Source organism: Stegostoma tigrinum, chromosome 9 (assembly GCF_030684315.1).
Source record: "Stegostoma tigrinum isolate sSteTig4 chromosome 9, sSteTig4.hap1, whole genome shotgun sequence".
Lineage (NCBI taxonomy): Eukaryota > Metazoa > Chordata > Chondrichthyes > Orectolobiformes > Stegostomatidae > Stegostoma > Stegostoma tigrinum.
The window spans coordinates 89,750,604-89,767,538 of record NC_081362.1 but is presented as its reverse complement, the minus strand read 5'-3'; the positions used below and the strand labels follow the sequence as shown (position 1 = coordinate 89,767,538).

Here is a 16,935-nt window from a genome sequence, read left to right as displayed (position 1 = left end):
TGATTATTTTATCTGTTTCAATTAAGTCACCTCTCAACCTTCTTCGCTCTAATGAAAATCACCTCAAGTCCCTCAGCCTTTCCTCGTAAGACCTTCCCTCCATACCAGGCAACATCCTAGTAAATCTCCTCTGCACTCTTTCCAAAGCTTCCACATCTTTCTTATAATGCGGTGACCAGAACTGTACACAATACTCCAAGTGCGGCCGCACCAGAGTTTTGTACAGCTTCACCATAACCTCTTGGTTCCGGAACTCGATCAGTCTATTAATAAAAGCTAAAACACTGTATGCCTTCTTAACAGCCCTGTCAACCTGGGTGGCAACTTTCAAGGATCTGTGTACATGGACATTGAGATCTCTCTGCTCATCTACACTACTAAGAATCTTACCATTAGCCCTGTACTTTGCCTTCTGGTTACTCCTACCAAAGTGCATCACCTCACACTTGTCTGCATTAAACTCCATTTGCCACCTCTCAGCCCAGCTCTGCAGCTTATCTATGTCTCTCTGCAACCTACACCATCCTTTGTCACTATCCACAACTCCACCGACCTTAGTGTCGTCTGCAAATTTATTAACTCATCCTTCTACGCCCTCATCCAGGTCATTTATAAAAATGCCAAACAGCAGTGGACCCAACACTGACCTTTGCGGTACACCACTAGTAACTGGTCTCCAGGATGAACATTTCCCATCAACTACCACCCTCTGTCGTCTTTCAGCAAGCCAATTTCCAATCCAAACTGCTATGTCTCCCACAAATCCATTCCTCCGCATTTTGTACAATAGCCTATTGTGGGGAACCTTATCGAACGCCTTGCTGAAATCCATATACACCACATCAACTGGTTTACTCTCATCTACCTGTTTGGTCACCTTCTCAAAGAACTCAATAAGGTTTGTGAGGCATGACCTTCCCTTCACAAAACCGTGCTGACTATCCCTAATCAATTTATTCTTTTCTAGATGACTATAAATCCTATCCCTTATAACCTTTTCCAACACTTTACTAACAACTGAGGTAAGGCTCACTGGTCTATACTGGACCATCAACATGTCAGAGGCATCACCCTCATTGAATTCCTAGCACCAACTATTTGTCGATGCCCACTTTTGTTCACTGTTAGCTACTTGTCCTTGAAGTGACTCGACAGAATGTCCAAGTTTTACTTCACAGCCAGTAATGGAAGGAGTCCCATGTGTGTTCTAGGAATGGCCTCATCTCAGTTCCAGCCTTCTCAGTGATCGGTAAATACACACAATGCATTCACCCAATCTCGTGCAGCCTGGTGCCCCCGATTGCCATGGAGATGCCAGCTTGGTCTGGTTCTGCTGTGGGTGGAGGCCAACAAGGTTACAATTGTATAAGTGCTTGAATACGTGGCCCATCAAATTGGGAGAACCTAGACACCCGAATAGACATCCGTCTCTCACAATAAAAAGTGGGAAACGCAAATGTATTGGGAGTCAGCCTTTACATCAATTTACAAGTTCTAGAGTTTTTTTATAGCACAGAAAGAGATCCAGATGAGTTTGCCTACTTAGGAAGTTGCTCAGCCAGTGGGTCAATGAGAAATACAATTGTGAGAGGTGCTAACATAGGATTCATGATACATTGCACAATGCAGAGGGTCTAGTGCTGGCAAAGTTACCAGTTACCACACGGCAGGCAGTCAGTGCTCCATGAAAGGAAGGTTAGATGCAAGACCAAAAACACAGCACGGTTATGGAGGTGGGTACCCAGCAATATCTCTTTCATCACAGACGATCGCCCAATGCCACTGAACGTTTGCGGGTTTAGTCTCCTATTTTTTCAGTGGCAGGAGAAGTAACTCATGGCCTCAAAGGTTTTTTGTTCCCACATAAGAAACAACAGCGAGTCTGCTCTGCTATTCAATAAGATCCTCACTGATTAGATAGTAGCCTTGACTCCACTTTCCTGTGTCAATTAAAAATGTGCCTGACCTAGCCCTTGAACATATTCAGCATTCCAGCCCCCACATGATTATCTTGAGCACTGAAAGAATTGGACAGAGTGGGGATGACCATCATCAATCACTAACTCACAACAAGTACTATCCAACTCAGTGAGTTAACCAGATATAACATCATACAGATTTCCCATTCTCTCTCTCTCCATCCACGTAGGTCTAAGGTTAACAATCCTTAACATAATCATCTCAGCTTGGGACTGAGAAAAGTGCGTACCCTGTCGATGAGCAGCAGGGACAATCATGGAAGGTTAGACTGGAATCAGTCACTGGACAAAGCCTCTGAAAGGGAAGGGGTTTTGGAACTCTTGAGGTCACTTTCATTTCTTTGTGATTTAAAATGCTTTTATCAAATTAAAGACAGCATGAATTTATGATCTGCCTATACTGTTTGCAAACAAAGCTTCTCACTGTGCTTAGGTACACATGATTACAATAAATCAAATCAAATATATTGAGCATGTGAATTTACATTTGCACAGCTCATGATTTTTACTCTGATTTCAGGGCTGTTGTGGTTTAATAGATTGGTTTGATTAATTGATTCATATATTGCTCTTAGTTAATTCCTCATGTTATTATTTACCCTTTATTGCAGCTTGCATTTCATGCAGCTATGGAGATGTGCTTGACCAATAGATACAAAGTCAATCTCTGAGTTATGAATTTATAGGGACATAATTTGTTCTTTTGTGAGCTAAGTTCTGTCAATATTATTTTGCACGTAGTATGAACTTTACTCACATCTTCATGAATGGCGATGTGACAAGTTCACCAACATCTGCTTGACCGCCAACCATGGGAAACAGCTGCAGAAACTCCTTAAATATAGCAGCACACATGATATTCACAGATACTGAGAACTATGTTTGCATTTTTGTCTAGGAAGTGATACTGCACGTAGAAGTGTGACGTTTGCCCACTATACTAAAAAGCAAATAATTGCCTCTGCAGTTGATTGTTGGTCCAACTGCGGAATGGGTCAAATGGTAACAGAATTCTTCACCAAGGAAACAAGCACATCCCTCTCCAGAATGCTTAACGTTTCAATCTCAGTGTTGACAATAAAACAAGCTGGGTCAGCAACAAGGCTGAAAGGAGGGGACAGAACATAATCAAATATTATCTTACTTGGGCTGACTGGCTTGTCCGAGAGGGAGGGATAGCAGTGGGTTAGTCTGAGAGGGAGTAACAGTCAGGGGTTAGTTGTAGGTGAGTGACAGTAATGCAATAGTCTGAAACGGAGTGACATTAGTGGATTAGTCTAGGAGTGAGTGCGAGGAATGAGTTTGCATGGGACTGCTTGCTGATAGTCAGCACCTCGGCTGTAGGATGCAAACAGCGCAAAGTCGCAAGCAACAAATACAATGACTCATGTCAGATGTGCTGTTGTAGAGTCACAGTCCATTGTGTTCAGTGAGTGTAGTCAAGTCCACCCAGAGCTGTCTCCAACCTGCAGGCTTTGAATCACTGTCGCTCAGACAGTTCTGAGGAAGGGTCACCGGACCCGAAGCATTAACACTGTTTTCTCCTCCACAGGTGCTGCCTGACCTGCTAAGCCTTTCAAGCAACTTCGTTTTTGCATACAACTAGGTCTGGGTGTCCTGTCTTAGTATTACACAAAGTAGCTTGGGAACCCTGCAGCCCAATGGCATCAATGTGGATTTCACAAGCTTCAAAATCTCCCCTCCCCCTACTACACCCCAAAACCAGCCAGGCTCATCCCCACCTCCCTAACCTGTTCTTCCTCTCACCCATCCCCTCCTCCCACCTCAAGCTGCAACCCCATTTCCTTCCTGCTAACCTCATCCTGCCCCCTTGACCTGTCCATCCTTCCGAAACTGACCTATCCCCTCCCTACCTCCCTACCTACATTCACCTTTATTGGCTCCATCCCCGCCTCTTTAACTTGTCTGTCTCCTCTCCACCTATCTTCTCCTCTATCCACCTTCGATCCGCCTCCCCCTCTCTCCCCATTTATTTCAGAACCCTCTCCCCCTCCATTTCTGACGAAGGGTCTAGGCCCAAAATGTCAGCTTTTGTGCTCCTAAGATGTTGGTTGGCCTGCTGTGTTCATCCAGCTCCACACTTTGTTATCTCTAACAAAGACAGTCACTGGTTTCTGTCCAGAAAGTTTCGATGAGAACTGCCAGTGAGGCATCAGGAAACCTAATTCCTCCAGTCCCCTCACTTGATTTAACCCCATGTCCTCTGAACTTGGTGCTCTTTGTTCTTTTGGGTCCAGTCTTGACTTTGTTATGAAAGTTTCTGATAGGGGAGTGTCTTTTGGACACAGTATTGAATTCAACCATTTCAGACTGTGCCCTCATTTTGTTTCTTTTTCGCGGGTTATGGTTTTCCTCCTGCTTTTGCTTTCAGGAGATAAATTCCCATCATCACGTGGCCATTCACACCTTCTTTAGACCCACCTTTTGTTTTCCCTAACAAAAACAGAAGTTGCAGGTAAAGCTCAGTAAGTCTGGCAGCATCTGTGAAGAAAAGTCAGAGTTAACATTTCGGGTCCGATCACCTGCTGAGCTTTTCCAGTAATATCTGTTTTTTTTTTATTTACAGCATCCGCAGTTCTTTCAGTTTTTTCTTATACATGTCCTATTACCATTCTCTTTGGCTCTGCACCATTAAATCTTTGTCATTTAACCTCTGCTATCCTCTACTCCAATCACAGATCTCCCTTTTTGTTCTTTCTCACACTCTGTCTACTTGAGGCACACTCAGAATCAAATCTGACTCAAATAGCCATTGCATTAGAACAATGAATCTGCTACGCTCTCCACAGATCTGCCAGACAACTTGAGCTTTTCTAGTATTCTGTGTTTTTATTTCAGATTTGCAGCATCCACAGGATCTGTTTTGGGTTCTTTACACTGTAGTTTTCAAGCTCCTTCAGCAGAGTATGGTGAAGGTAGAGTCTCATTACACACCTGCATTCCGGCTAACGCATGCTGGGCCAGTTTGACATTCTTCGATTCCAAAGCAAGCTTCAGAGGGCTAAGGCATCGCTCCCTAATAGGAGGAAACAAGGGAAATAAGTCAAAAACTTTTCATAATCCTATTATAAACATAGAAATACAGAAAATAGGAAACAGAGTAGGTTATTATGCCCTTGGAGCCTGCTCCAATGTTCAGTAGGATCATAACTGATCATCTAACTCAATACTGCTTTCTCCCCATTCCCTTTAGCCCTATGAACCAAATCTGTTTCCTGAAAACATTTGCTATTTTGGCCTCAACTGCTTTCTGCGGCAGAGAATTCTACAGGCTCACCAATGGCTGGTAAAGAAATTTCTCCTCATCTCAGTCCTAAATGGCCTACCCAGTATTCTTAGACTGTGACCCCTGGTTCTGGACTCCCTGGTCATCAGGCACATCTTTTCTGCACGTACCTCGTCTAGTCCTGCAAGCATTTTATAAGTTTCTATGAGATTCCCCCTCATTCTTCTCAGCCACAGTCAATATAGTCCTGGCCGATCCTGTCTCTGCTCATATATCGGCCCTGCCATTCCAGGGATCAGTCTGGTAAACCTTTGTTGAACTCCCTGCACAGCCAGAGCAACCTTTCTCAGATAAGGAGACCAAAACTGTACACAATACTCCAGGTGTGGTCTCACCATGGCCCTGTACAAGTGCAGCAAAACATCCTTGCTCCTGTACTCAAATCCTCTTGTTATGAAAACCAACACACCATTTGTCTTCTTCACTCATTCACAGGATGCGAAGCATTGCTGGGCAGGCAGCATTTATTGTCCATCCCTAATTGCCCAGAGGGCAGTTAAGAGTCAACCACATAGTTGCATCTGCAGTCACATGCAGGCCAGACTAGGTAAGGATGGCAGTTTCCTTCCCCAAAGGACATTAGTGAACCAGATGGATTTTTCCAACAATGGATTCACAGTCATCGTTAGATTCTTAATTCCAGATATTTTTATTGAATTCAAATTCCACCATCTGCCGTGGAGGATTTGAACCCAGGTCCCCAGAACATTATCTGAGTCTCTGGGTTAACAGTCCAGCAATAATACCACTCGGCCATCACCTCCCACTATTGCTGCACCTACTTACAGCACCAGGTGTACAAGAGCACCCAGCTCTCGCTGTACCCCCTACCTTTCCAAATCCACCACGATTCAGAAACTCAGCATGTCCGAATCACACTGAAGTATCCCTACATCCTCCTCACAGCTGACCCTCCCACCAAGCTTTGTGTCATCTGCAAATCTAGAGATGTTACATTTAGTTCCCTCATCAAATCACAAATATATATAGTGAACAGCTGATGTCCAAGAACTGATTGGTACCTCAGTAGCCACTTGGAAAATAACCCATTTATTCCTACCCATTGCTTCCTGCCTGACAACCAGCTCCCGATCCATTTCAGTACATTATCCCCAGTTCTTTGCACTTTAAATTTACATGCTAATCTCTTATGGACCTTAATAATAGTTTTCTGGAAGTCCATGCAAACTACATCCACTGACTCCCTCTTACCAACTCTACTAGTTATTGTCAAAAAATTCCAATATATTTGACAAGCATGATTTCCCTTTTGTAAATCCATGCTGCCTCTGTCCAATCATGTCATTGTTTTACAAGAACAGAGCTGTTAAATTTTTTATAAGGACCTATATCAGGCTAACCAGTCTGTAATTCTCTGATAATGGGAACTGCAGATGCTGGAGAATCCAAGATAATAAAATGTGAGGCTGGATGAACACAGCAGGCCCAGCAGCATCTCAGGGGCACAAAAGCTGACGTTTCGGGCCTAGACCCTTCATCAGAGAGGGGGATGGGGTGAGGGTTCTGGAATAAATAGGGAGAGAGGGGGAGGCGGACCGAAGATGGAGAGAAAAGAAGATAGCTGGAGAGGAGAGTATAGGTGGGGAGGTAGGGAGGGGATAGGTCAGTCCAGGGAAGACGGACAGGTCAAGGAGGTGGGATGAGGTTAGTAGGTAGGAGATGGAGGTGCGGCTTGGGGTGGGAGGAAGGGATGGGTGAGAGGAAGAACAGGTTAGGGAGGCAGAGACAGATTGGACTGGTTTTGGGATGCAGTGGGTGGAGGGGAAGAGCTGGGCTGGTTGTGTGGTGCAGTGGGGGGAGGGGACGAACTGGGCTGGTTTTGGGATGCGGTGGGGGAAGGGGAGATTTTGAAGCTGGTGAAGTCCACATTGTTACCATTGGGGTGCAGGGTTCCCAAGCAGAATATGAGTTGCTGTTCCTGCAACCTTCGGGTGGCATCATTGTGGCACTGCAGGAGGCCCAGGATGGACATGTCATCTAAAGAATGGGAGGGAGAGTGGAAATGGTTTGTGACTGGGAGGTGCAGTTGTTTATTGCGAACCGAGCGGAGGTGTTCTGCAAAGCGGCCCCCAAGCCTCCGCTTGGTTTCCCCAATGTAGAGGATGCCACACCGGGTACAGTGGATGCAGTATACCACATTGGCAGATGTGCAGGTGAACCTCTGCTTAATGTGGAATGTCATCTTGGGGCCTGGGATAGGGGTGAGGGAGGAGGTGTGGGGGCAAGTGTAGCACTTTCTGCGGTTGCAGGGTAAGGTGCCGGGTGTGGTGGGGTTGGAGGGCAGTGTGGAGCGAACAAGGGAGTCACGGAGAGAGTGGTCTCTCCGGAAAGCAGACAAGGGTGGGGATGGAAAAATGTCTTGGGTGGTGGGGTCGGATTGTGGATGGCGGAAGTTTCGGAGGATGATGCGTTGTATCCAGAAGTTGGTGGGGTGGTGTGTGAGAATGAGGGGGATCCTCTTTGGGCGGTTGCGGCAGGGGCGGGGTGTGAGGGATGTGTTGCAGGAAATGCGGGAGACGCGGTCAAGGGCGTTCTCGGCCACTGTGGGGGGAAAGTTGCGGTCCTTGAAGAACTTGGATATCTGGGATGTGCGGGAGTGGAATGCCTCATTGTGGGAGCAGATGCGGCAGAGGTGGAGCAATTGGGAATAGGGGATGGAATTTTTGCAGGAGGGTGGGTGGGAGGAGGTGTATTCTAGGTAGCTGTGGGAGTCGGTGGGCTTGAAATGGACATCAGTTACAAGCTGGTTGCCTGAGATGGAGGCTGAGAGATCCAGGAAGGTGAGGGATGTGCTGGAGATGGCCCAGGTGAACTGAAGGTTAGGGTGGAAGGTGTTGGTGAAGTGGCACCCGCATGGGCCCCAGCTATGCCTGCCTCTTTGTAGGTTACGTGGAACAGTCCCTCTTCCGCACCTACACAGGCCCCAAACCCCACCTCTTCCTCCGTTACATTGATGACTGTATCGGCGCCGCCTCTTGCTCCCCAGAGGAGCTCGAACAGTTCATCCACTTCACCAACACCTTCCACCCCAACTTTCAGTTCACCTGGGCCATCTCCAGCACATCCCTCACCTTCCTGGATCTCTCAGTCTCCATCTCAGGTTACTGATGTCCATTTCAAGCCCACTGACTCCCACAGCTACCTAGAATACACCTCCTCCCACCCACCCTCCTGCAAAAATTCCATCCCCTATTCCCAATTCCTCCGCCACCGCCGCATCTGCTCCCATGATGAGGCATTCCACTCCCGCACATCCCAGATGTCCAAGTTCTTCAAGGACCGCAACTTTCCCCCCACAGTGGTTGAGAACGCCCTTGACCGCGTCTCCCGCATTTCCCGCAACACATTCCTCACACCCGGCCCCCTCCACAACCGCCCAAAGAGGATCCCCCTCATTCTCACACACCACCCCACCAACCTCCGGATACAACGCATCATCCTCCGACACTTCCGCCATCTACAATCCGACCCCACCACCCAAGACATTTTTCCATCCCCACCCCTGTCTGCTTTCCGGAGAGACCACTCTCTCCGTGACTCCCTTGTTCGCTCCACACTGCCCTCCAACCCCACCACACCTGGCACCTTCCCCTGCAACCGCAGGAAATGCTACACTTGCCCCCACACCTCTTCCCTCATCCCTATCCCAGGCCCCAAGATGACTTTCCACATTAAGCAGAGGTTCACCTGCACATCTGCCAATGTGGTATACTGCATCCACTCTACCCGGTGTAGCTTCCTCTACATTGGGGAAACCAAGCGGAGGCTTGGGGGCCGCTTTGCAGAACACCTCCGCCGGTTCGCAATAAACAACTGCACCTCCCAGTCGCAAACCATTTCTACTCCCCCTCCCATTCTTTAGATGACATGTCCATTATGGGCCTCCTGCAGTGCCACAATGATGCCACCCGAAGGTTGCAGGAACAGCAACTCATATTCTGCTTGGGAACCCTGCAGCCCAATGGTATCAATGTGGACTTCACCAGCTTCAAAATCTCCCCCTTCCCCACCACATCTCAAAACCAGCTCAGTTCGTCCCCTCCCCGCACTGCACCACACAACCAGCCCAGCTCTTCCCCTCCACCCACTGCATCCCAAAACCAGTCCATCCTGTCTCTGCCTCCCTAACCTGTTCTTCCTCTCACCCATCCCTTCCTCCCACCCCAAGCCGCACCTCCATCTCCTACCTACTAACCTCATCCCACCTCCTTGACCTGTCCGTCTTCCCTGGACTGACCTATCCCCTCCCTACCTCCCCACCTATACTCTCCTCTCCACCTATCTTGTTTTCTCTCCATCTTCGGTCCGCCTCCCCCTCTCTCCCTGTTTATTCCAGAACCCTCACCCCATCCCCCTCTCTGTTGAAGGGTCTAGGCCTGAAACGTCAGCTTTTGTGCTCCTGAGATGCTGCTGGGCCTACTGTGTTCATCCAGCTTCACACTTTATTATCTTACATTAGTCTGTAATTCTCTGTTTTCTTTCTACCTCCTGGTTTAAATAGTCTGGTATCATTGGCTACCCTCCAATTTATAAGACCATAGGAGTAGAATTAGGCCATTCACCCCATTGAGTCTGCCCCACCATTCGATCATGACTGATGTTTTTCAAACACATTCTCCTGTCTTCTTCCCGTAACCCTTGATTCCCTCACTAATCATGCACCTATCTATCTCTGTCTTAACTACACTCAATGACTTGGCCTCCACAGCCTTCTGTGGCAATGGGTTGTACAGACTCACCACCCTCCCACTGAAGAAATTTTTCTCATTTCAGTTATAGAGTCATTGAGCCATAGATACAGCATGGAAACAGACTCTTTGGTTCAACTCGTCCATGCTGACCTGATATCCTAAATTAATTTAGTTCCATTTGCCAGCATTTGGTCCATATCCCTCTCAACCTTTCCTATTCATATATCCATCCAGATGCCTTTTAAGTGCTGTAATTGTACCAGCCTCCATCACTTCCTCTGGCAGCTCACTCCAGACAGGCAGCACCCTCTGCATGAAATAACTGGCCCTTAGGACCTGCATTGGCTGTCCTCCTTCTCATAGTTGTCCCTTTATCTGGTAACCCTGAAGTTAGTCTATAGGGACTATTGCAGAGTCTATACAATTTTGAAAGATGATCACCAATGCATCTACTATTTCTAGGGCAACTTCCCTATGTACTCTGGGATGTAGAATATTGGGCCCTGAGCCATTATAGGCCTTAAATCCCATCAATTTCCCCAACACCATTTCTCTCATTTCCTCCTTCTCATCTAGACCCTGCATTCTCCAATTTTTGTTTGGGATATTGCTTATGTCCTCCTTGTAAACAAAACCAAAATATACCATAAATTGGTTTGTCATCTCTTTGTTTCCCATTTTAACATCAGTTTATGACACTGAGGGATCTGCATTTGTCTTCACTTAATAGTCATAAGAGTCATACACATGGAAACAGACCTTTTGGTCCAACCAGTCCACATTGACCATAATTCAAACTAAACTAGTCCCAGCTGCCTGCTCCTGGCCTATATGTCTCCAAACATTTCATGTTCATGTATTTAATGTCTTTTAAACGTTGTAACTGTGCCAACATCCACCATTTTCTCTGCAAGTTCATTTCACACACAAGCCACTCTTCTCCTCTCACCTTAAAAATATGCCCCATGGTTTTGAACTCCCCACTCTAAAGAAGAGGCTGTTGTCAAATCTTTTTGTATTTTGCATAAAATGGTATTTGCATTTATCTTGCATTTCTCTCTACTTTAGGAAGATTCAGATTTATTTCTAGGGTGGGGTTGCCTCTTTGATGTAGGAAACACAACTGTCAACATGCGCACTGTATGCGTTATTGGCATCTAAGACTGATGGTCAAGCAAAATCCAAAATACATAGCTTATCTTTATGGACAGAGTTTATTCTCTTGCTTAGTCTCACAGCTTTCATAGGACTGCCCAGTGTCTCAGCTATCCACTATATATATGTGGGAATTATCCAAAACAACATATTCAGAGATGTTATCACAGACCTCGGCTGACAGGAGGGACTGGTACTCCGACCCTCCTGGTCTAGAGGTAGGGACACTATCACTGCATGGCAAGCACTCCAATTCTACTTGCAGGTGATAATTTTCCTCATCAGTCTGTTCACTGACTTACGACGCAACACTGGAACAAGTGGGATTTGAACCCAGACCTCCTGACTCAGAGGTAGAGATACTACCACTATGCCACAAGAGTCCTTGATATTATTTGTGCGCGTGTTCAAGGGCAGTTAATACCCATCGGGGTATCTCCCAACTTTTAACAACATAATTCACACATGAACAAATATTAATGTAATTCACAGCAGTTAACAATCAGGCTTCACATTCAGTAATGTGATCATAACCAAATAATCTCTTTTCGTGGCTGCAGGGTTCAGCACTGAATGTTAGCCAAGTCATCCGAGAGAGTTCCTCTGATCTTCACTGAAATTGTTGCAAGGTTCCTTTGTATTCACCAAGGCCTCAGTTTAATAGCTCTTCTGAGAAACAGCAGAGCAGCTCAGTAGTGCACTGGTGTCTCAGCCCAATTAAATCCCTGCAGGCAGACTGAAAGGCAACAGCCAACATGCAACTGTCCTTTGGGCATTCATTGTGGGATCTTTGAAAATGATGCAAGAAATGGTCAGAATATGTAATGGGAGGTATGTCCATCAGAGGAAGCTAGTGATTGACGGATTGCTGCCAATTTGTTAAACTCTTGGCTAAGATTTGCAATTGCAATAATTGAAAGGATTCTTACGACGCAACACTGGAACAAGTGGGATTTGAACCCAGACCTCCTGACTCAGAGGTAGAGACACTACCACTATGTTATTATTCTAAGCAGGTGAGCAGAGGTGAACCAGCTTCCCTCCTTGAAACCCCCTCAGTTCATCTCAACAAATATTTTTAAATCATTTAGCGCGCAGTTACGTCACACTGCACTTAAAATGGAGTAATGGTCTAAATTATAGAAACAATCACACAGTTTTCTTGGGTGGCAGAAAGAGAAGTATTATTAGTTACTAACCCAGAAAAAAACAATAAATCATATCAAACACACACACACAAGTACTCATAAAAACTTAGAAAAAAAGGAGTGTCTTGAAGACTGGGGTGATAATGAATGTGCGATTTAATAAAAGAAAATTCTTGGTCGCCTTCATTTGTTTCAATTGAACCCAAGACCTCTCCCCTGCAGAATGGGCACCCCTCCGCTCCAACCCCAACCTCACCATCAAACCCGCAGACAAAGGTGGCGCAGTGGTAGAATGGCGCACTGACCTCTACATCGCCGAGGCCAAACGCCAACTCTCCGTCACCTCCTCCTACCGCCCCCTTGATCATGACCGCACCCCCGAGCACCATATCATCATCTCCAATACCATCCATGACCTCATCACCTCAGGGGACCTCCCACCCACAGCCTCCAACCTAATTCTTCCCCAACCCCGCACGGCCTGTTTCTATCTCCTTCCCAAAATCCACAAACCTGCCTGCCCTGGTTGACCCATTGTCTCAGCCTGTTCCTGCCCCACCGAACACATCTCCATCTATCTGGACTCCATTTTCTCCCCTTTGGTCCAGGAAGTCCCCACCTACGCCTGTGACACCACCCACGCCATCCACCTCCTCCAGAACTTCCAATTCGCCCGTCCCCAACACCTCATTTTCACCATGGACGTCCTCTCCCTATACACCTGTATTCCTCATGCAGATGGCCTCAAGGCCCTCCACTTCTTCCTGTCCCGCAGGTCCGACCAATCCCCCTCGACCGACACCCTCATCCGCCAAGCCGAACTCGTCCTCACCCTCAACAACTTCTCTTTCGCTTCCTCCCACTTCCTACAGACTAAGGGGGTGGCCATGGGTACCCGCATGGGCTCAAGCTATGCCTGCCTCTTTGTAGGTTTTGTGGAACAGACCCTCTTCCGCACCTACTCAGGTCCCAAACCCCACCTCTTCCTCCGGTACATTGATGACTGTATCAGCGCCACCTCTTGCTCCCCAGAGGAGCTCGAACAGTTCAGCCACTTCACCAACACCTTCCACCCCAACCTCAAGTTCACCTGGGCCATCTCCAACACATCCCTCACCTTCCTGGGCCTCTCAGTCTCCATCTCAGGTAACTGATGTCCATTTCAAGCCCACTGACTCCCACAGCTACCTAGAATACACCTCCTCCCACCCACCTTCCTGCAAAAATTCCATCCCCTATTCCCAATTCCTCCGCCTCCGCCGCATCTGCTCCCAAAATGAGGCATTCCACTCCCGCACATCCCAGATGTCCACATTCTTCAAGGACCGCAACTTTCCCCCCGCAGTGGTCGAGAACGCCCTTGACCGCGTCTCCCGCATTTCCTGCAACACATCCGTCACACCCCACCCCCGCCACAACCACCCCAAGAGGATCCCCCTCATTCTCACACACCACCCCACCAACTTCTGGATACAACACATCATCCTCCGACACTTCCGCCATCTACAATCCGACCCCACCACCAAAGACATTTTTCCATCCCCACCCTTGTCTGCTTTCCAGAGAGACCACTCTCTCCATGACTCTCTTGTCCGCTCCACACTCCCCTCCAACCCCACCACACCCGGCACCTTCCCCTGCAACCGCAGGAAGTGCTACACTTGCCCCCACACCTCCTCCCGCACCCCCATCCCAGGCCCTAAGATGACTTTCCATATTAAGCAGATGTTCACCTGCACATCTGCCAATGTGGTATACTGTATCCACTGTACCCGGTGTGGCTTCCTCTACATTGAGGAAACCAAGTGGAGTCTTGGGGACCGCTTTGCAGAACACCTCCGCTCGGTTCGCAATAAACCACTGCGCATCCCAGTCGTGAACCATTTTATCTCCCCCTCCCATTCCTCAGACGACATGTCCATCCTGGGCCTCCTGCAGTGCCACAATGATGCCACCCGAAGGTTGCAGGAACGGCAACTCATATTCCGCTTGGGAACCCTGCAGCCCAATGGTATCAATGTGGACTTCACCAGCTTCAAAATCTCCCCTTCCCCCACTGCATCCCAAAACCAGCCCAGCTTGTCCCCGCCTCCCTAACCTGTTCTTCCTCTCACCTATCATTTCCTCCCACCTCAAGCCGCACCTCCATTTCCTACCTACTAACCTCATCCCACCTCCTTGATCTGTCCGTCTTCCCTGGACTGACCTATCCCCTCCCTACCGCCCCACCTATACTCCCCTCTCCACCTATCTTCTTTTCTCTCCATCTTCGGTCCGCCTCCTCCTCTCTCCCTATTTATTCCAGAATCCTCTCCCCATCCCCCTTTTCTGATGAAGGGTCTAGGCCCGAAACATCAGCTTTTGTGCTCCTGAGATGCTGCTTGGCCTGCTGTGTTCATCCAGCTTCACACTTTGTTATCCAAGACCATGTTGTTCAGTTGATGACATGTATCCTCAGCATTTTTGTTTTCTTTTTTGAATCCTTGGTTCTCTGGTTTTCTTTATCGCCAGTGCTGGCTTTTGAGTTAATAAAAGCAGCAACCTGATGACAGAGCGTCCACCAGCTCTTGCTGTTACTAATCCATCTAGAACTGGGAGGAGTGTGCATGACATTAACATCACAGTGTGCAGTAAGTCAGACTCACTGTGAAGCAGACTGAGCAACAGCGAGGAGGACTCCATGTTTCTGAAACTATTGTGACACCATTAATACAAAAATATGATTCTGGAAAATAAAAATATATCTGGCTCTTCAGTCATTTGTTCCGCCTCACTCTAGGTCAGCTTTACTGTAGGCCAGGAGGACAATCTTCCCGGGTGGTGATGTTCCAGTACATTTTCTTCACTTGTCACTCTATTTGGTAAAGGTTATGAGTTGGCAAGGTATTGTCAAAGAAGTCTTGCTGAGCTGTTGCAACACATCTCATAGATGTTATGTTGTGACTGTGCATGCTGAGGGAGGGAGAGAACGTCTGGATGATGGATGAGTGCCAAGTTCTACAATATTAAGGGGTGTGTCAATGTTATTATGAAATAACTTTCCATATTTTCAAGTCCCTTGTGGGCCAACCCACATCTATCTCAGTTCCTAGCTGCAGCCCTACAACTCTCTCAAGTTCTCTACACTTTTCACATTCCGGCCTCTTGCAAATCCCCAGCTTTCATTGACCCAACATTGGGTGGCTGTGTCTTTAGCTGCCTGGGTGCTTAACTGTAGAATTCCTCCTCTAAAACTTTCCACTTCTCAGTCTCCTCTATAAATCCTAACTCGTTGACCCAAATATATACTTTGGTGGTAGGTGGTGAATTTTATTGGATGTGGCTCTGGAAATGTCTGTGGAAAACCTGGCCACGTTAGAAGTGCTTCACCAATGCAGGAACTGTCTATCTCCTCCTTAAATGCATTCAATGGGCAAAGCAGCCTGTTTGATTTGCACCCCATCCAGAAACATTCACTTCCACTATCACCGACGCTCAATAGCATCTACAAGATGCACTGCAGCAACTCACCAAGGCTCCTTTGAGGCCAACTTCCAAACATGTGACTTCTATCACCAAGACTGACAAGGGCAGCAGCAACATAGGAGTACCACCGCCTCCAAGTTTCCCGTCAAGCCACTCATCATCATGACTCGGAAGTATAGAACATAGAACATAGAACATTACAGCACAGTACAGGCCCTTCGGCCCTTGATGTTGTGCCAACCTGTCATACCGTATAACTCCGTTCCTTCTCTGACGGAGAGTCAAAATTCTGGAATTCATTTCCTAACAGCTCTATGGAGTTGGCGGGGGGGGGGAGTTCAGTAATGGTTTAGTAACGCAGTTTACCATCCCCTTCTCAAGGGTAATTATGGATGGGATATAGGGGCGGGCTGAATAGGCTGGGGCTTTTTACCCTGGAGCGTTGGAGGCTGAGGGGTGATTTTATAAAGATTTATAAAATCATGTATGGCAAGGGCAGGGGGAAAAGCAAAGGTCTTTTCCCCAGGGTCGGGAGTCCAAAACTAGAGGGCATAGGTTTAAGGTGAGAGGGGAAATATTTATAAGAAACCTAAGGCGCAACTTCTTCACGCAGACAGTGGCATGTGTATATAGTGAGCTGCCAGAGGAAGTAGAGGGGGCTGGTACAATTACAACATTTAAAAGGCACCTGGATGGGTGTAAGAATGGAAAGGGTTTAGAGGGACATGAGCCAAATGTTGGAAAATGGGACTAGATTTATTTAGGATATCTGATCAGCAAGGACGAGTTTTCGTGCTGTCTGATTCTACGACTCTGTGGCAGTAAGTGCTGGTTTATCCAGCGATACCAACGTTCATTAAAGGAATTATTAAAAAGCCTGCGCTGACGTTACAATATATTCACAGCTCCCTGAAAGTGTGAAAAATCCCTCCAGCCTCACCTCTGCTTGTTGGCATGGCTGGCATGGAACAGTGGGAACACAATGAAGTGGGGGCAAAGTGTTCTAAAACCAATCTTTTCCATACTTCCCACTCCATTGTGTTCTAAGCCCTCACTGCATCATCCACATGCAAGTGTGAAATCCAGACTACACAATGATTGAGGGATCAACTACTGTTTAGGAGCATACTAAGAAGACTTGCAACATCAAGCACAGCTCCAAATACATT

The 16,935-nt window shown here is 47.2% G+C and overlaps 1 protein-coding gene across 2 annotated transcripts in view; it reads right to left on the bottom strand.

The window, feature by feature from the left end:
* The window catches only part of arfgef3 (ARFGEF family member 3), a 147,864-nt gene that overhangs the window by 117,560 nt on the left and 13,369 nt on the right, over window positions 1–16,935 (bottom strand). For both annotated transcript variants that reach the window (XM_059648743.1, XM_059648744.1), the window contains exon 3: window positions 4,935–5,016. In XM_059648743.1, coding sequence (XP_059504726.1) covers window positions 4,935–5,016 — 82 coding nt within the window. The remainder of the gene's footprint in view (window positions 1–4,934; window positions 5,017–16,935) is intronic.